The sequence below is a fragment of the Aquila chrysaetos genome, chromosome 1 (assembly GCF_900496995.4).
Source record: "Aquila chrysaetos chrysaetos chromosome 1, bAquChr1.4, whole genome shotgun sequence".
NCBI classification, from domain to species: Eukaryota; Metazoa; Chordata; class Aves; order Accipitriformes; family Accipitridae; genus Aquila; species Aquila chrysaetos.
The window spans coordinates 26,056,439-26,077,058 of record NC_044004.1 but is presented as its reverse complement, the minus strand read 5'-3'; the positions used below and the strand labels follow the sequence as shown (position 1 = coordinate 26,077,058).

Sequence of the window (20,620 nt, the reverse complement as noted above, 5' to 3'; positions counted from 1 at the left end):
CTAACGGGCCAGGACCCGCAGCGGCTGCCCAGGCTTCCCGCCGAGGCTCCGCGGGGCGGTTAAGAGCGGTTAAACCCTCGCTGCGCCCCGCTGCGGGAGGGGCCCGCCGTCGGCGCCTGCAGAGAGAGCGGAGAGGGCGAAGGGACACGGAGCGGGCGACGGGACGCGAACCGGGAGCGCAGCGCAGGCGCCCGCCGGCCCCTCCCCGCCGGGCCCTGCCACCGCCCCGCCCGTCGCGGCTGTGACGGCAGCGCCGCGCGCCGGGCTGCGGGAGTTGGCGCGAAGGCGGGGGTGGGGAGGAAGAGGAGGAGGGGGGGCGGGAGGCATGGAGCCGGAGGCGTCCCGCTAGCGAGATAAACCGCCGCTGGCACCATGGTGAGCACGGCGCACCGGGGGGCCGCGGGTCTCCCCCGGCGGGCGGAGGGAAGGGAAGGGAGCGCAGCGCAGCGCAGCGTAGCGTCCCGCTCGGCGGCGGGGCCGGGGCCGGGTGGGCGTCTTCCCCGCGCGTGACTGCAGCCCCGCGGCCGTTGGGGCCGTTGAAGAAGCCCGGCACGGGCTCAGCCGAGCCGAGCCGGCGTCCTCTTCCCTGAGGGCGGCCCCGGGTGCGGAGGTCCCGCGCTGTGGCGGAACGGCGGAGACGTGCCCGGGCGGGAGCGGTTGCGAGGCTGCGGAGGAGAGGCCGCCCCGCCGCGCCTCCGGCAGGACTCGCGCGCTTCCCGCCGCTCCCGCCCTGAGGGGCCGGGGCCGGGGCCGGGGCGCGGGCTGGGCTTCCCACGCGTGCCGGGAAAATAAACCCCTGGCCGAGGGAATGCCAGCGATTGTGCCCTTGCCCCGAGGGGGAAGCCTCTGAGCCTCTCCGGCTCCCCGCCCCTCGAAACTGGGTGGTGAATTAGGCGCGCGGGCGAGCTAACCCCTCTCTCCAAACGCAGTCTGCCTGCCGAAGTTTTACCTCTTCCTTTAATTTCAGTAAGAGCATACACGAGGGCGTTTCAGCTGCCGAATTGGACGGTGTGCAATGTTTGCAGAAAACCGGTTCAAATGGGGAAAAAAGAACTTAAAAAGTCTAGAAGTAGACATTTGTTCATAAATAATGAAGGATGCAATCCTCGGTAGGACGTGAAGAGTTTGTAAATATAAATGTATAGGTGTTTGTGTGTGTGCTTTTCAAAGTGCTGCTCAGTTATGTGGCCATCGTAAGATGGTATCCCCTCTTCATCTCTGGCTGAGATAAATTTGCTTCTACTCAGATGGAGCCTCTGTGCAGATGTTTTACTGGCTTAACTGCAAGTGCCATTCAAAGCCAGTTAGGTTCAACTTTGATTTTGGACTCTCCATAGAGTTTAACCTTCTTTATATTTTACACCTGGTGCTCAGCAATGATGGGTGATACAATCTGAGTCTTTCACAGTACTGACAGAGGTTTGCCAGCACTAAGAATCCTGAAACTATTAAACTGTGATATTTTCATAGTTTGTTAGGGGTGGCTGATGACTTTAAATTTATGTACGAGGACAAGTCTGCCTCTCCTGTTCCCCTGCCATCACCTCTTTAGAAAACTGATCTTACTGGAAGACTTCCTCCTTTCCCACCTTCCTGGGACAAAGGCTTTCTCTCCCTATGCAGTCTTCTGAATGTCACAGATCTTGCAATGTCTGGCACGTTCCTAGATGGGAGGAAGACAACCATCGTTTTGAGGAGAGTGTGAGTTGCCTCAGCCCATTCCCTTTTCAGTGCTGAAGAGAAGAGTCTGTACAACCATCACAGCTGCAGCTGCAGAGATAGAGGCAAAAATATAGTGATGTTAGTAACCACGTAGCCTGTTCTGTGTGTGCAGTGACAGCACAAGCATATTGGAATTTAATATCATACCCTTGCAAACAGAGTTTTTTGCATGTAGCCCCAAACGTAAGTAGCCGCCATTGGGTTGGTTCTGCAGCATCTTCTCAGCTGTGCTGAACTGATGTGTGTAGAGTTACCCAGTGAACTGATTTGTCTTAGAAGGGATTTATTCTTTTACCCAGATTAGTGGCCTGACCCGGTTCCCAAGCAGAGAGCTATACTGGTACAGCTGAGGGAATAAATGACTGGGAGTAGGGGCTGCTTGAATTGCCTCTAGCTGAGAGACACTCATGGCTGGAGCTGTAGCATCAGCCGGTGTGTACTTAGAACTGTGATGCTGCTCGAAAAATGCTGTATAGTACCTGTGCAATTTTTCTTGACACACCAGATGTCAAGCTGATGTTTGCACAAAACTTGCACTGAAATAGGCAGACTGTAAATAAATACGATTCTTTTGATGCAAGGCCCTCATGGACACGCTTCAGAATACCTGAAATAAGGTGCATTATTGAAGTCATTGAGCTAGGTTGGTGAAATTCAGTTTTCTATCTTGTATTGTATTTTGAGGTGCAGACTGAATTATATGATGTTATTTTGGAATATATTCTGCCCTGCTGGACACTAGTCTTCTAAAAACACTGTGCCTATTATGGTTAGGTTGAGATGGTTCTATCATCAAAGTGTCGGAGTAGTTGATCTTTGGTTTGGGATGCTTTTGAAATGCAGGAAAAAAACCCAGTATGGAGTGTTTATGACTTTTATAACTGACTTCTTTGAGCTGGGCATTTACTAAAGTCTTAAAAGTCACCCTGACAAACTCTGTGAATAACCAGTCTTTGTACTACCTAACAAATAGGTTTCGGTTTCTATTCATGTTATTCTCCTCAGTAAAACAGACACATATAAATCATTCAAGAGGAAACTTGCAACCTGACATGATTAATTGCTATGGTCTTTTATTATTGCATAAGATGGAGGATTTGAAGCAGTAGTCAAAACTGGCAAGAACTGGACAGCACAGCCATTACCAAGATGATACTACTAAGATGGCTCAGCAGGAACCAGTGCACCTGAACACAGCTTTTGATGTTATGCATCGATTACCCCCCTAATTTAGTGAGAGTGATAAGAAATTTTTACTTAGTTCCACCTCTTACTTAAGTGGAACTGCTCAAAGTTACATGTCTTGTTGCCGCTGCTGAAGTACCAGGAGTCACATTAATACAGCCTCGCCTCTTTTAATTTTAGCCTTCTGGGCAAGGGGACCATCTGGGACAGCCATGCTGGTGAGTGTGTCTCCAGCATATACAAGGCTGATGAATCCTGTGGTTTTTGGGAGAATGTCCTGGAAGTAAACTTGCTGCTTACATTGGTACACACCTTTCCTCATTTGAATGAGCATGGATAAAAGCTAAACATACACAATTTTTCCACCTGGTGAACTCATATATATGTGTGGCATTATATACCAATAAGATGGTCAATCAGAGTATGTTAAATAGATAAACCCAGAATGGAGGCGAGTGATCCTGTCTGGGATCTAAGCTTATATAATACTTTATAAATAGTCTTCAGACCTCTCGGATGGGAATCAGTCCGATAGATACTTGTGTTGCTTCATTTCTGCAGTTAGTTGTGCGACGAATTAAGGATTTATCTGGCATCTCGTAATAAATGACACGAAAAATCTGTCTCTTATGATTCTTGGATAAAAGCTTTGCTGAAAGATGACTTTATCGTTGCACTGTAGCATACTTTTCTCCCAAGCAATTCTGAATTCACCATCTTTTATAGCCCAGCAGTGGCTAACAAGGTTACCTTTTCTTCTGAAAAGCAGGATGGCTGAAGAAGATTGGAGGATTTATAACTCTGAAGAGTGAAGAAGATTGTATATAAATGTCAATTTTCCTTTGTAGCTTAGAGCTGTGTAGTTTAGTCACTCAAAAGTAGATGGCCACTATGGGAAATGAAAATTTAGTACCCTAATACAAACTTTTATTCAGAAATCTCTAGGCGGCTTGTGTGCTTTAATATTCACAGTATTTTCTGAAAAACTTAACACAAGCATGTAACAATAAAAGAAAAGGAAAAAACTGCTGTTTCTTGAGGGCTGAAGTGCAGTTTCCGTCAAGAGAATGTAATGAGTTGTGTTAACATAGGGAGGCAATTTTGGAATATGTAGTTGCTGTATCATCCCAGTATTTTCAAAGAAAAACCAGTATTGGTATGGATGGTGCTTTCTTAGTAAATGGGTAGAAGATGCTGCTTTGAATAAAAAAAAAAAAAATTGTTTATCCTCATTTGACCTGTTAATCTAATGAAATACTACCTGCACTATAAAAGATAGTAGCAGTTGACTGTCACCCATTTATTTTAGGTGTTTATAAAGTGATTTTGGGGAAAATAGCTTGTAAAGTTGGCCCTGATTAGATACTATTTTTTAAAAGTTTGAAGTGGCAGTTTAGGTCCTCTTTATAGCATGTTAAATGTAGAGGGCTTATAGCTATGGCATTCATTTTGTGAATTAAAGATATTTATGAAGAGCTAACTTGATATCTCATGAGAACTGATGAGGCAGAAAATAATAATTTACATGTTGCAATTTAGGCCTTAGCAGTTCAGGAACTCTGATATTAAAATAGTGGAAGAAGCTGGGGCAGACAGGTCAATTTCATATATTTTCTTTAATAAGTCTGCATTTCATAAACCAGGATATGATGGTATTTCCTTGTATAAGTCTATAAAAAAATTTCTAATATTATTGTATATGGTGTTTGCAGAGCAGCTCACTTACTAGTTAACATTTTAGTTAAAATACTAGAATTGAGTGTTACTATTGATCTAAAATTAATTATTCTCCAAATATTTTAAGCCTAAAAATAACAACTATAAACAACAAAAACAAAACTTTAACATCACTTTATTTTGCAGTGTTGTAGTAAGTATTTAAATTATTTTACTACATAAAAATTCTAATGAGACTAGTAATCAGTATTTCTGTTGCCTATGTTACCTTAAGCCTAAAAAGAAGTCAGTAATGATTGAGTGATCGAGTCCACAAATCTGCTTTGAGACTTTTTAGATAGATGCTTTCTTCAAACCTGTTACCTATAGGTATCGGCAGTCAAAATTTCAGAGCTTATATAGTACTGCATTTATATTGTAGGAGTACATGTAAAATAGCAGTGTTGAAAATTTATGCCCCAAGGCTTAAATTCCATAGATGGAAGTGTGTGAAGTCTCACTGAGAAAGAATGCTTCCCAGTCTATTACTGTCTGTTTGCTGAATCCATATTATTATATGCAGGTAAAACATAAAGAGTCTAAATTTTTACAAGAAACAACATTTCTGATGCTGGATACATGTTCCGTATTTCGTGTATGCTTTCAAATTGCACATTCCATTGATTTTAAGCCCTATAGGCTCTGATAGTCCAAATCCAAACTCACAGGGAACTGACTGTTAAGAGAGAAGGAGCCTAACTTGACCACTTCTTGTCAATCAGAGTTTTAGGGAAATTTCTTAATAATTTACTACTTTACTTGTAGTTCCCTGTAATAATCAAGAACTACCCAGATGAACTCTGTGATGGGGAATAGCTATCAGCTGGGTTACATGTAGTCCTGAGCCACACCCTTTACCTGCTATATATTTAGGCCATGTGAGGTACTTTCTGTCTCTAAAATGGCTGCTACCCCTGAAGGTAGTGATACTAACCAGGTACATGTTTTTTTAACAAAACAGAAATACTAGTTTTTTCAACAGAAGTCAGATTTGGTTTTGTGTATACAATAGTGCTTTTTAAAAATTGAAGCTTCAGCTGCTGATCTTACGTATTTAGAAAACTTTTTATGGTTGTACTGTGGTCAGACAATAAAATAAGGTTACAAAATAGACTTTTTGGAGCTTTTTGTATTAGGTTCTTTCTCTTTGTTTAAATTTTAATCTGTTTCTTGCTGGCTAATTTTTTTAGTGAGATGAGAACTACTGTCCTAAATTTATAAGAAGGTGGAGGATGCAGTATGTCCCACTACTTGACTGTTTCTAGCTCTTTGTACTCTCCTGTCTTTCTACATTGGACACTACTTCATGGCTGAGTGTTCATAACTTTTAACTATAGAAATACTTTGGGCTAGGTTTGTGATGATTGGGGAAAAAAAAGGAATTCTAATTATACATCTGTCTTAAGTCACTATTTCATTGCTAGTGGAAGTTTATTTTCAAGTGTGTGTTGGTGAGGATGTCAAACTAAGGGAGAAATAAACTTTTTTTTATGATTCAAAGACAAAGGTGGTGCGGTGTCTGAGCAGCTATGTTTAACTTTAGCTGGGCTTTGTTTTCTTAATTGTAGACAAAATTTCAAGATCAACAAATATTATAATGGAGCTGTTGAGAAAGTAACTTAAGTGCATTGCTGTTTTGTAGTGTGAAACTTCTAAGAGCTATCTGTATTTAAAAAATTATAAATCTGTTTTCCCTTTAACTAGGATATCCGGAAATTCTTTGGTGTTGTACCTCCTGGAAAGCGACAAGCATGTGACACTGTGAAAAAGAGTGAAAAAATTAAAAATGGTGAAGGATCCTCAAATGGGAAGAAAAGGGAAAAGGAGACTAAGGTTAGTTTTGCTTTTCTTATTTGTGAAGTGCTTGGTTTCTCTGATACAGGATTGTTTGTGTATCTAGCATTTTTTCAAGTCATTGTTCTTCTCATATACTCAAAAACCAGACTATATGTCAGTTGTTTTCATAGGCATGGGAGGAAACTACCACTTAATATTAACTTCTAGCAGCAAAACATTGTACATGATGAAAAAAACTGCTAAGATAAAAAATATTTGGGTTGTAGGGCAAAGGAGAGGTAGGCAGAAGTTGTTATGGTTAGGTCCTAATGTAGGAGCAATCTGTTATATTTGAAGTTATTTTAGCTGTAGCCCACAGTTCCCAAAGTAGCTCTGCTTATTTGATTTTTAATTTAATTAAGATTGAGGCTTGTGCACAGTAGATGCATGACATCTTTCTGATATGCCTACTTTCAAGTAAGGTAAAAGTCTGTGGTGTAGGTGCCCTCTGACCAGATTTTTAACCAGATGTTTCAACATCTGTGGGGGAAACATTAATACTGCCTTTCTTGGATGGGATCACTTGTGTAAACCTGTTGCAAAGACCAAATTCTTTAAAATGACAGGTTAAAATTAGATTGGGTTCTAGTCTCAGAGTACTTTACATATTAATCATCTGAACTGTATAAAAAAGAGGAGTGGCTGAAGAGGGCTTTAAAATCACTTGGAGAATGGAAGGATTTCTAATAGGATGGAATGTTTAATGTGAAGCATCACAATCAAGAAGTAAGATGTTACTTAAAAAAATATTTTGGCTGTATAATTTCATTGTTTCAATGTGAAAATAAAGGACCATTCAGTGGAACTGAAAGACATGGCAGTTATCTTCTGTGATCTGTTATTTCTACTTTGCAATTCTCCAATTATATCAAGGATTTGATGGGTTTCAGATTAGAATTGAATGTAGGTTATAAACCATGTAGTTATGTTTATCTAGAACTATGTTTTTAGCAGCATTTACAGCTGTGCATGACTACAAAACATGCATAGTTGGTAGTTTGGTAGGCCCAGGAAAATTTCTACCTGTGCAGCTTGTGATTTTTCTAAATATCTAAAACTTGTCAATGTTTAAAAAAAAATAAAATAAAAAATTCCTTGAGACAGTTCAATACTAGCTGCTGCTAGATAAAACACATTTGTCGACTATGACCAGTGGTGCAATCTCTTATGGTAGTTGCACTGCTTAACAAGTGAGAAGAGAAGCTGCAAGCAGCCAGGATGCTGAATAGGAAATTGGTCTAGCTTCAACTGTTGTGTATGCTTTTTTTCCTTTTTCAATTGGCTATATTATACTCTGAAGTTGTGTCAAATTCTGGTGGTTACAGCAAAGTCATATTCAGAATGGAACCAAAAGTAAAGCTGAATTCCATGCAAGTAACTTATTGGCCTGTATGACCTCTATTTCTGGTGGGACCATGCAATTTCTTTTTTGGATTAAAACTTGGAAGGGCTCGAAAATCTGTTTGATTTACTTTAATTGACATTAAACTTGAATATTTATTCTCAACATAGTCATCTGTGGTTTGCTTGGAGCATGTTTAGCTTTACTGCTGCAGTTTCTTCCTTATTTCCTCTACCCTGCACCTTTCCCCCTCCCACCCATGAGTTAGCACAAGACTGGTGGTAAATGCAATATTGGGAAATAAATAATTTCTATTAGAATTTGTTTGAAACTTATAAATTTGAATGTGTAACTGAGTAAAAGCTGGAAGGATCTGCTTACTGGTTGAACTAATGGACTGTTACTTGTAGGTGAATAATTCACCCAGTGAAGATGATTCCAAACAAAAGCGGACAAACAAGAAAAAAAGAATAATCTACGATTCAGGTAGTGTTCACAGTTGTTTCTGAATGTTCCTTTGTATCTTTTGCATAAGCATTCAAGGTCAATTATGTAAATGGTATATCTGTAATAAAGCTGTGGTTGGTTTGTATTTTTAGTAAATGCAATTAAAAACATTTTTGACAGTAACTATTGCTAGATAGCTAAATATATTTGATAATAATAAGAGTGCAGTGTGTACCATGCATGTAATGTACAGTGCAAAGTAACTTTTAACAAAACATCTGTCAAAAACCCCAAACCACCCCCCCCCCCCCCAAAAAAAAAGTTCAGATAGTACATTCTGTCAAAACTCCAGAACTTTTTTTTTGTGATGAAAACTCCCCACAATTTATGTATGTTTTGTGTTTCCTGTTCTGCTAGGGATAAATAACATCTTATGCTGGGTACAGGACGCTGATCATATACTATAATTTCACACTTCTGTGCATTGTGTGAACACGTTATTGGAGATTGTTTTAAAAGGCAAACTTGTGTTTCCATATGTGTCTTTCTCTATTAAAAAGTCTAGTAAATGTTCATCCTATAGTTTTAAATTACAGTATGGAACACAGAATATAATTCAAAGCACTGCTATCACATTCTAAAAATATTCTTGGGATATCATAATAAGGGAAATGCCTTTTTAGCAGTTATATCTTAAAAAAAACCAAAACACCCCAAACAACAAAAAGTACCCCTTTACTCTCAAACAAAAATACCCCCAAACCCTTGCCTGTCAAGTTAGTTTAATTTAAAAGCTTGAAGTTTCTAGTTTAATCTTTCTGAGCTGTTATGTCATTTAAAACCCTCTTTGATTGGATTCTGAATCTTGAATAGTTGTGAAACTGTAGAAAAGATTGCAGGAGTTTCTGTGATTTTTGACTCCTACTGAAGACTTCAGCTTGAATTTTTAGAAGCAGTCTCCTTAACAATAGAACATTGCTTCTCTCGTAGAAGAAAAATGATCATACAAACATCTGTCAGAATAAAGCTATTGTATATAGAAAAATGTGTTCAAATCTTCTGATAAGCTGTTGTATAAACAGTTCCTGTTTAGCAGTGAGGAATAGCAGTAGAAATATTTCTTCATTAAAAGTTGGAGTACAAAAGTGATATATAACTAACTGCTACCTTTAAAGTGCTGATACCGTCTGGGGATTTTGCAAATTTTAGCCCATTAGTGGTAGGAGAGGAAAAGAGCAATAATGCTCTAAGTTCTTGAAGGTGGAAAAGTGTGTATGTTTTTTGTTTTTTTTTTTTTTTTTTTTTTGGGGGGGGGGGGGGGGGGGTAGGGGTGGGGAAGGTCAGGACTCAAGTCAATTGACCATAGCTGCTCTTTTTTCTTTTAATATATAATTACAGTGTATATTGGTGTTTATCATGGAAAAAAGTAGGCTCTGAAGAGTAGTCCTCTCTTACACTTGTTAGTTGTCTTGGCTGCTTCAGTTTGTCCTGCTTACTCATTTGGATGTTGTGATACGTAATCCACAGTGGTGTAAGCTTGTCATCTTGACAACTTTTGGGATATGGAGAATGTTTGGTGAGGTGACTGGCAGCCTACCAGTGTTCTGAAAAAAATCAGAGTACAACCTCAGTGTTCTATTTTAACCTGTTGTTAGCTTTTGGAGTAGGTATTGTGGAATATACCAGCATAATATAATACCATATAAATTTAATCAAGCTAATGAATCTATGTTAAAAGTTTGTTGTGGTGTTTTGGGGTTTTTTGTTTGTTTGTTTTTAAGTAATCTGCTGTGGTACTCTGACAGTTGCATTCCTTTTTGGAAAGGTTTTTATACAGGCATAGCAGTTCTTGGAATAAGTAACAAAATATTTCTTGTTATGTAAACAAAAACCACTGTCTAGACCGAGTTCTGACTAAATTTTCATTTGGTCATTTATATGCTGGAATAAATGATGGCTAGGCTATTAGCTGATGGAGAAAAATGAAGCCGTGCTCTGACCTTCCATGTGATATCTTTTTCTCACTCAGTTGAATATATGTGAACACATGTTAACTGATGTTATGTCATCTATTACTTAAAGCCTGTATGTATGTGGAGGAAATACATATTTATGTTGTGGTCAAAATACAGATTCAGAAGAGGAGGTGCAGTCAGTGAAAAAATCCAAGAAGCCATCTGAGAAAAAAGCAGCTACTTCAAAACTTGGTAAAGTTCTAAAGCAGCATCCTGTTGTTTATATTTCAGAGACAGGTAATGGAAAAAATACATCATTATATGTTCTCAGTTATAGTGGGGTGGATTATGTTACAAATGGGATGGATTGTTTGACTGATACACTCTTAAATATGACCATAAAACCTAATATTGAGGAAGACAAATTATGTTCTCCTTAAACAAGCTAACCAAAAGCACTTCAGAAGTTTAGCCTCAAGTACTGTAAAGTCAGGAGAAGGGTAAAACTGAGGTGATGTTGGGTAGTAGCTTAGGTTGATTTAAATAGGCATATAATTTCATGAGCTAATGCTTCCCTGCTTAAGAGTATTCCATAGATTTAGGGGAAAGAGTTAAGTAGAGGAACTATTTTTAATATAGTTAAACTGCACACTAGCACACATTGAAGTGACTGTTGGTTACCATAAATAGGTTTGAAAACCTGGATTTTTATTTTACTTCCTATATGACTTTCCATGTCTTTAATCTCTGCCTAAGATGTTGGTGACTGCAAAAGTTCTTGAGTTTTGTGTTTTACTTCCTTATCAACACATTTTTTTTTGAAAAAACATTATTTGTCTATTAGACTTTTAGGAAGAACTGGAATTGGAAGAAACCCAATGGTAACAAAAACTTGCATTATACCTTGTATATACCATACTTCTCAGTCTTGGATTTCAGCTTTCTAAATTCTGGAGCTATTTTTGCTCTTGGGGGAAGGAGTGAGTGGAATTAACTATTGTTCATCGTTTTCAGGTCTCCTGTAGCCTTCTGAAAAAATTGTGACAGTGATAAATTCTGCTGAGAGCTTAGTAGTTATGTTTAGATTTAGTCTCTTGTTTAGAAGCTGTGTAGTTAAATTAGAAACACAGTCTTAACTCGAACCATAAGTATCATTCAGCTGAACAGATAATGGCAAATTCTATCAGTTTGATTGAAGAGTCTTATGTGTTCATTTGTTTTCATTGTTTGTTTGTGTGGTTGTTGTTCCTTAGTACTGCTTTCAGTGTCGCTTTTTGTGTGATTCTTGACCTTGGTGCTCCCCAGAGGAGTTTGACTGTGAATTTACAGGGGATACGTTCATCTGCTGTTCTTGAAGTTTCATCCTGCAGAATGCTCATGAAACACGTTTCCTTCACAGCTCCAAAACAAAAAACCTGATAGTGATTTTCTGCTGCCTCCTTGTGTTCTTAATTCTATCATGAAGCAGTTTTGTTTCCAATTACTTCATATTGTGCATTTTCCTCTACTAAATTTGAGATGTTATGGAAAAGTTTCAGTGGCATTAGCTACTGTTGTTTGATAGGCGAACATCAGTTTATGTAGACTCGGTCTTATTTATGAATCAGGCATCTTTAAAGGTATGCCACCAACATAGGGGAAAATAATCAGGTTTTGTGAATTCTGTAAAAATGCATCTGGGGAAGAAAATTAACAGAGCTTCTAGTATTTAGCTTAATATTTCAGTACTTCTTGAAGATGGACTTTGACACTTCTTTTTTGGCACCTGAGAATGGTTGGCTGAATGTGTATGCATGTGCATTTTTTGTTATGTAGAGCTGTGTAGGTTTTTTTTTTTTTAAATACATTTGAAATACATGTGAGTGCTTACAACTTCGGGGTTGCTTTTGCTGCTGGTTGCTCTCTTATTCCATCTTAACTAAGAGATCTGTTAGTGGCACTTGAGCGAAGATTAAGACTATATGTGAGCTGCAAAAAATACACTTATTAAGATTCTGAGGATAGGATGAATTTGATTCCTGTCTTACTGAATGGCATAGATTGGAAGCATCTTAAATTTGACTCAGTTAATTTGATAAATTAGAAGCTTTTTGAATGGTGTACTGTTAGGAGCTGACAGCTTCCCAGCTTAAATCTCTTGTCATGTTAGGTTCATTCTTTTCTGATTTGCTTTTAACACAAAGGTCTCTTTCTGACTGGATCTATTGTAACTTCATGTTGATTTGTTACAATGCAGATAAACATAGGTATTTTGATATTGGATACCGGTTACCACACTCTGATCGCCTGTGCAATACACACATTTTGGTCACAAAGGTATTTCTTCTAGTTTGTGATGCATCTCTCTCTGCTTACTGCGGCTTGAAGTGAGAAAGACTAATGCTTTTTGTCACTTGCTGCTGTGGTTAGATGTACTTACTACATCCTGTCTGAGTTCAGCTGAGGCTGTAAATACCAGGTCTTCTGTATATGTCTCCTAGAGTAGAGTTCTTTACTAGCCACAGGACTTCCCCTGTATGGATTCTTAGAAACTGTGATAAAATTAGCAGACTTGAATTCAAATCTGTTTTGATAAAACATGTTTTTTAAGTGTTAGAATTTCAGGAGTTCTTCTGTGATCCCTCTTAGAGTTTTAGGATACATATTTGGAAAAGTGGACACAGTCCCCGGGTATAGTATTATTTTTTTTTTTTTTGTAAGATCATTGCTGAACAGAAACATTGCCTCCCTATAATCATACCATGTATTTTTAAAACAAAGGATTATTTGCTGCAGTATCCCATTAGAAGTGTGGCTTAGCTGACTTTTTTCTATACCTTCTTCCTCCTCAGGCTCTTTTCAGAATCGCTGTTTCTAAGATGGACTGTGCTTATCTTACTTGTCCCAGATATTTGACCTGGCATTTAGCTATATGTCTTGTATTCAAATAAGCTTAATTTTCCGAAGTATCCTGAACGCTTCATCTGTCTTGTTTGTCCATTTACTCACAACTTTGTTTCCTTTGACAGTTTTGCCAACCATTTTTTCCAAATTAAAAAGGATCTTTAATGGCATTGATCCCAGAGTAGATAAATGTTCAGATTCCTGGGGAATAAACTGTACATATTTAGGTTTATTATGCAATTCAAGGTGGTGTGATCAGGTTTTTCTGCATAGGGATACCATGGGTACACAGGTCAAGGTTATTAGTGAAAACCCCGAAAACCACAGCTCAAGGTTACTCTTATCTATAGAGTCTTAAGTACACACATGGTTGACTTAATAGTCTATGACTAAAACAATGCTTTTATAACCTTGAGACTTAATGCTTGAATTTTGTTTCTATTTAATCTGTACAAATTGTTTCTTCAGCTTAATGGGGCTGTCAAGCTGAGTGTGTCTTAATGGTATTGATACAGTTATTGGCTTGAGATAAACATGTTTTACAAGAACAGGAATATAGAAACAGTAGATAGAAAAGATCCTAATGAAATTTGTAGGCATTTGTCCTTTTTTTGTTTTTAGTGTTACGCAGCTGAAAACTTAAATCAAGAATATGCTTGTTGGACTTGCTCAAAAGTCAATCCCATTCGTAAGGGCTCTACCCGTGGCAATGTGTTTGAAAGAGTGTTTTGGCATCGAGTAGTGAGTAGAAGCTTGGTAGTTAATTGCCTTAACCTATTTTTCAGTTTCATTTCAACTTTTTTTCCTGTTGTTTCTCGAATTTCTTTTCAGCTCTTTTATATAACTATGTGGGATACAGCTTTCTTGAAAACTGTTGAGAGAACTTTGGTTTGTATAAGCGTGGACTGGTGAGATTATAGCATTGCTTTGTTTCTTATTAGCTTGTGAAGTTGCCTTTTTTTTTTTAAAGGCAAGAATATTTGCTCTTTGTAATTTTACAAGAAATACTTTTTTGTTATTGAAACAAATTTAATTTAAATAAATATTTACTTTACTGATGGCCAAAGATAAAGTGAGGTTATTCTAGCAGGTAACGGGGGGGAAAAAGAGCCTTTTTTTGTTGATAGAACAGTCTTAGTGGATTGGGAAAAAATCCAAATGTTTGTTGTACTTGTTAAAATAACACTTTGTTTGACTGTTTAATGAAGTATGGAACCTTGAGCTTTGTTTGTAGAAGATGACATGTTATTATGATGTGTGGAACCTCATCTGGTTTCATCACAGGTGGTTAATTGGCAGGAATTGTGACTTCACTTTTAGTGAATATTTAATCTTTCATATACATCATGTAGAGGTAATTATGCATATGTAGCAATCACCCTGATCACTTGAATATTGCAAAATAATAACTTTTTTTTTTAAAAAAAGCTTGTCCTGGTGGTAGGCTGAATTATTTATAAAGCTAGAAAAACCAAAGTGGTAGAAACTGAGTAGGACTGCAGGTTACTGGAAAACTGTTCCTTGAGAGCTTAGAAGATGGGACGAGAAGAGAATAGCTTGTGAATGTGCTTGCTGAATATAGACTCTTAATATAGAGAATATTGGGGGGTGGGGAAACAAGCAAAAAACCCACAGGAAAAAGAATCAGTGAAGTGCTAGTACTGGTGGCCAAAAAAAAGTCCCCACATCCAAACACTGGTTCAAATGAGCAGCAGATTGTCAGTGAATAAGCATGTCTTGTAATGAAACTTTTTATAGGGGAATAAAAAAGTGTCACTGTTACTTCCTAGGCAATACTAGCATATTATATACTTATGGAAATTGCTATACTTACACAAAAAATGGGTGAAGGTGATAAATAGAGCTCTATGTACCAGCTTCTCTCTGAAGTGTTTTATGAAAGGTCAGTTGAGAATATGTAGTTGACCCTTAAGGGAGTTTGACTTGAAATGTACTTCAAGAATGAGAGTATAGGTTCTGGCAGAAATCCTATGAAGAAGCAGGGACTAGTGTTGTAGAGGACAATGTAAAATGTGTTTAGGAGTGAGACTCACTAAAATTAATTTGGTTAAGTTTGGGAATACCAACAGTACAACATAAGGGTCCTGTAATGGTAAATGTGCTGTTGTACTCAAAACTCTTAAGTGGTGAGAAGTGTTGTATAAACATAGTAAATCTATGATAGTATCGGGTGGCTTTGATCTGGAGCTGCCACCCTGAATAGCGGGAGTAAGTGGAAACCAGAGGTGTGGATGAAGTAAAATTTAATCTTATTCTTAGAGGTGATCTTTTTTCTTTTCTCTGCAGAATCTAGGATAACAGCAGTATTGAGAAATAAATGTGATAACTTTGAATAAAAAATGAATAGGGTTCACTTATCAGAAGACAGAGTTATTACTTCAGGATTACTTTGTCAGCTTATACTTCAAAACATGGCAGGAAATGAAATTAATTACATTTTAATCTTTCTAACAATTGCTGTTAGATTTTAAGTTTTTAATAATGGGCATGTTGTTGCACTTACTTTTACAAGTATGTAGCTGTCTTTTACTATTTTTTGGAAGTGTATTAGAAGGTGTTCTGGTCGAGCAGCTGGCTAGCTGTAGTACTGTGCTGTTCACTTGGTATGTTTGGATTGCAAAATGATCGTTTTAATTGTCAACTTATTTTGAGGAAACTTTCTGGAAAAATAATTTTCATAAGGTACTTCATGCTTGTTCCTTCTTTAAAAAAAGGCTTTTGTGTAAAAGCTATTGATTCTGTAGGCTGCTTTCAATATTTTAAAGCCCAAACTAATTTTTTATCTGTTTAGAAAAGGAAATGGGTTTCTTTTCAAATAGAAAATTTTTTTGTGACTTGTTTTTTTGTTTGTTTGTTTTAATAGAACTGTTAGTGTTTGTGTGGTATGTTTTAATAGAACTGTCAGTGTTTGGGTGGTTAATGTGTATTGATTTTAATGGGAAATATAATGGCATAAAATACCACTTTTTATAAAAAAACTGTAGGCATGTAGCAGACTGGATGCGTGAGCCTCTTAGAGGCATTGGCAGCTCCATGTGCTGTTACCCTACATTATAATTTAAGATGAAATGAATAATTTTGCCATTTAATTTGGATGACAGTTAATGCTTTTTAATCCCTTTCTTTGCCTGGAAAGCAGTATGAAGTGAATTCTCCTTTTTCTGGTATCTGAATGCAGAAGTCACCTTGGATAAGTGTAGTAAATCTATTTTAAGGAACTGAGACAGTAGCCTTCATCTCAGTGTTAATCTGATTGCCAGATAGTTCTGCGGAGATACCTATTCTTGTAAGCATTATGTTCCTCCATAACTACAACAAGCACTTTTATTGGGTTTTCTTTCCCATTAGTGTTTCAGTTGAATTTTTGCACACTTCTAACAGTACAATTTAAAAATTGAATGTCCTTATTGCTGTGAATGAGCAGTGAATTGCATGTGTGCAGGCTGTTTTTTCTTTTATTACAGAAATACAGAGAAATATGCACATATTGTAAATCTATTAAATACCTTGAGTGTTTACATCTTGCATTTCTTGGCACTTAATTGTATGTCTTCAATGTTGTGTGCCTAATCTTTAATGTGCATCTGCATTATTTTCCAACTGAGCCCTGACTTATTTTTCCCACACTGATATATTGTTTGGCTCTTTATGCAATCAGTGTGGTGAAGTGCAAGAGGTATGTTTTGCTGGGTATTTATGTGCACATCAGAGCAAGGTGTCATTAATGGTCATGACACTGTAGGTAGTACAGGGAAGTAGAAAGGAGATCTCAAAAGGAGAGCATTTAGAATACTACCATGGAAATCATAGTGTAGGGAACAGCCTTTCTCTTTTCAGTCAATTAATGTCTGTTTTCTTTTCCATCTCCAGCATGACTTGTGAACCCAGTTGAAGATTATGTAGATTAATTTTTTAATACTTAACCAGATTTTAATGTTTTTAGTCCTGTTAGTGCAAACAAATCTTACTACTTCTGTGCTGTGTGCCCTACATAAGACAGCACATTTTTAAGGTAGGATATAAGATCATAACACAGAGGTAGTACTTAGTAATGTTTAGAGTAAAAATTTATAAAAATACTGACTCGTGCAGGTTATTTCTGTTTACGAAGTCACTATGCCATTGATTAAAAAAGCAACACATTGTTCTTTACTTCATCAGTAATTCATATACTGTTATTGTAGGCATTTAAGTGGTATGGATACAAGTAACTTATTTGCAGGTAGCTTTGTGTTTTGGTGGGTTTTTTTTTCCTTATGCCAGTTATGGTTCAGAGTTCACATTAATTTATTGGAGATTTTTAATGGTATAGGTATTATGTGGTACACCTATAATGTTGTAACTTGCTTTGTAATTTTTCAATAGCTAAATTTTTAAGTTGTAAGAGGTTTTTTTTACAGGTTTCTTGCAGGTTTTTAATTATTTTCATGAAGCCTGTGAAAATGGATGACGGATTTTTCCACTTAAGTGTATACAGTGTTTTCAGAAGACAAAAGGTAGAATTTCAAAAGTTCTTGCAGTTCAGATTGTTAGCTGTAGAGCTTCTTAATTTAATTTTCTTCAATACTCGCAAAAATGACCTTTGCTTAGAAATACCATAAACTTATTTTAACAGTTCAATATATTGCATTGAATGATAAAATTGGGCAGGTGAAGTTGCCTAGTTCCCACTTTCCTGTATGAACTTTCTGTGACTATAACACTTAATTTTTATTTATTTATAAATAAATGACTCAGTTAATCTGCTGGATTAGTTTTAAAATGTAAAAGAGGACTTGTGGTTTTTTTGTTGGTTTTTTTTTTTTTTTTTTTTTTTTTTTTGTGAGACTAGTTAATTTTGTCTGAAATGGAACACTGTGTCCTGAGTGGCTCAGTAAGTTGAGCTGCCTGAGCTGCAGCTGGAAAAAATGAACACATTTATACTTGCCTGGATTATTTTCAAGTGACTTTTTTTCCTGTTTCATAATTATTCAGTTGGCATTACTGAATATTCCTATCATGCAGTAAACTTTAGGCAACTAAATCAGAACATGAAGTTTCATTGCATGGTGAGGATTTAGATCTGCTTTTGTGAAATGATAAAGCTGCTATTATGGTAAAAGTAACCAGTTCAAGTGAATAAAATTCTCTAGAATAAACTGCACAGAGTTAATGGACTGATCACTTCTAATTGCATGCCAAAGTAATACACACAGAGGTTTCTATGGCAAGTGTATTTCATTTGGAAGGAGTTGCTATAATTGATGATTCTGCAGATGAAGACCATTTACTTCAGTTTAAATATATTCAGCCTTCTCATATATTTTAATGCTCTCCAAACTTCTTTCTAAAGATATTTTTAAAAGATAAGTATACATGTTTGACTAAGAATTTTATTTGGTATGTACTGGACAGAAGGGTATCAAAGGCTATGTAGTTTGGCACTGAAGTGTATAATTAAAATTAGACGTGGCAGTTATTGCATTGCGGTCTTGGATCCCAGAACATTTTTCCCTTAAAGTGAAAAATATGACAGAGGCAACTTCTTGAAATTATCTTTGATAACTGGAAAATCCAAATGTAAATTTGATTTCAGGGAAGTAAAGCTGGAAGAGTTCTGTAAGCTTAATATTTTTATAACAGCATGGAACCTTGACATGTCAATATAGGCAGAGTGCTAACAATTGTGGTTTAAAGTGCATGTTTGTAGTACATCTAAAATCAATCAGCTTGTTGAGAAATGACATAAAAAAATCTAAAAGACTGTACAGACCAGTTTTTGAAATGTAGGTTGCAACTACTGTGTTTTTAAATGAGGAGGAAGATGGGGGGGAAAAATGCACTTTGCTAGTCATGCTTAAAGATTTACTTTAAGCAAAAGGTGAATACAAAACTCAATCCTACTAAGTGTTGGGACTGTTGAGTACTGACCAATGCATATTTAAAATAATCAAAGCCCCATACAATGACTTATTTTCATACATACACTATTTTCTCCACTCTTGACTTTAGCTTGGACAGCAATACTTCCTGCTCTAGACTGCAAGTTCTTTAGGATAGAAACTGTTTTAAGTACTTGTGCAGATGTGGTGCCATTGAAACTGAAGAATGTCCAGAATATTGTCATTTTATACAAGTAATGTAGACTTAATGACTTTTGGATAGGATGTAGTCCTTTAGCTCCATATAGAAATCCTTATGTAGTGGTCTACAAACACAAATTTAACATACGTTTATCATAATAAGGGTGAGTTGTTCATAACTTGTAGATGCCCTACCTATATTTGGAGTTGGTTTTATAACATCATAGTAAGAGGTTGTCTCTACCTTAAATATTTTGCATTCTAAACAGAATAGAAACCAGGGAATTATATTCTATACTGATGAGGAGCTCAACAGCATAGAAATAATAAATGAAGGCAAATAAAATATGCTGTTCTGAAGGCCATCTAAGGATCTGTCCTGTGCTGCTTGTTGCCATTGTCCCTTCCTGCAATAGATTGCTCCGTTTTTAGATTGGCTGAGGTCATTCCTGAACCTGAGCTTTTTAAAATGATTTGAATTTAAACAAATGTTTAAAACAGCCTAGACAATTTTTATAAAAGTCGGTTAGGGAACAACTGCACGTGTTGCTCTGTAATCAGCTGTTGAAAGCTTATCGAGAAGAGGTGAGTATAGGAAAGAGGAAGAGGAGTAACAAACAGTTACAGGTGGGTTGCAGGCATTAGTTCATTAACCTAATTGTGCCACTGCAAGAACAGTATGTAGAATGAAAGCCAGATGTGCTTTAATGTCATGGAATAGTTCTTAAAACCCACAGGATTTAAGAGTTTTTACTCATTGCCAGGGAAGTTTGGCCTTGTACATTGCCTGGCATAATAGGTCCCTGCTTCATGTATAGTGTTTGCATCCAAAATATTTAAAAGCTATCTCCAGGTTGTCATGCCTGTCTGTTCCATTAATCACATGATTAGCTTTCTCTTTGTCACATCTATGTAATTTCCAGAAAACTCAACATACATGGTCTTGACTTGCATTTTTAATTTGGAGCTAATCCTGAAAAAAACCCAAATGTATATGCGCAGGGTATTTTTTCATGGTACAGCACACAAAAAAAGTGTATGTGTAAACAGGAAATACTGTTCTTGGAATAGTCTTGTTCTGCTATACAAAGATTTTGCAAAATAAAAGTAATCCAGTTAATGATAAAATTGATTCCTGTGTCTTTGTAAAGTCCATGCCCCCATGTAAGACTATCTCAACTGTTCACCTAGCAATTGCTGTAAGAATGCAATTAATCTACAATTTTTATAAGCTAAAATCCAAATTTTCACTTTAATTTTCCTGCAAATTACTGGCTTGCTTGTATGAATGAGAATGCCCCTCTCCTTTTACAGGTCATGTGTTGAGAAACATTGACCTGAATAGTCCAGGTCTACGTCCAAGAGGTCTGGGACTCTTGATATTTTCAAAATTGTAAATAAAGTCACCTTCATGCTTGTAAGGAAACTGAAAGTGTGCAACTGATTAACTT

At 37.2% G+C, this 20,620-nt stretch overlaps 1 protein-coding gene across 6 annotated transcripts in view; it reads left to right on the top strand.

Moving 5' to 3' along the window:
- The first annotated feature begins 231 nt into the window (after positions 1 to 231).
- Positions 232 to 20,620, top strand: part of RFC1 (replication factor C subunit 1) — a 45,113-nt gene continuing 24,724 nt past the window's right edge. For 2 of the 6 annotated variants that reach the window (XM_029997884.2, XM_041119758.1), the window contains exons 1-5: positions 319 to 375; positions 3,088 to 3,125; positions 6,328 to 6,456; positions 8,212 to 8,287; positions 10,381 to 10,500. In XM_029997884.2, coding sequence (XP_029853744.1) covers positions 3,120 to 3,125; positions 6,328 to 6,456; positions 8,212 to 8,287; positions 10,381 to 10,500 — 331 coding nt within the window. In that variant the 5' untranslated portion in view covers positions 319 to 375; positions 3,088 to 3,119. Of the gene's footprint in view, positions 376 to 3,087; positions 3,126 to 6,327; positions 6,457 to 8,211; positions 8,288 to 10,380; positions 10,501 to 20,620 lie in introns of all 6 variants that reach the window. The other 4 variants (XM_029997617.2, XM_041119773.1, XM_029997713.2 and 1 more) reach the window with 3 other exon arrangements.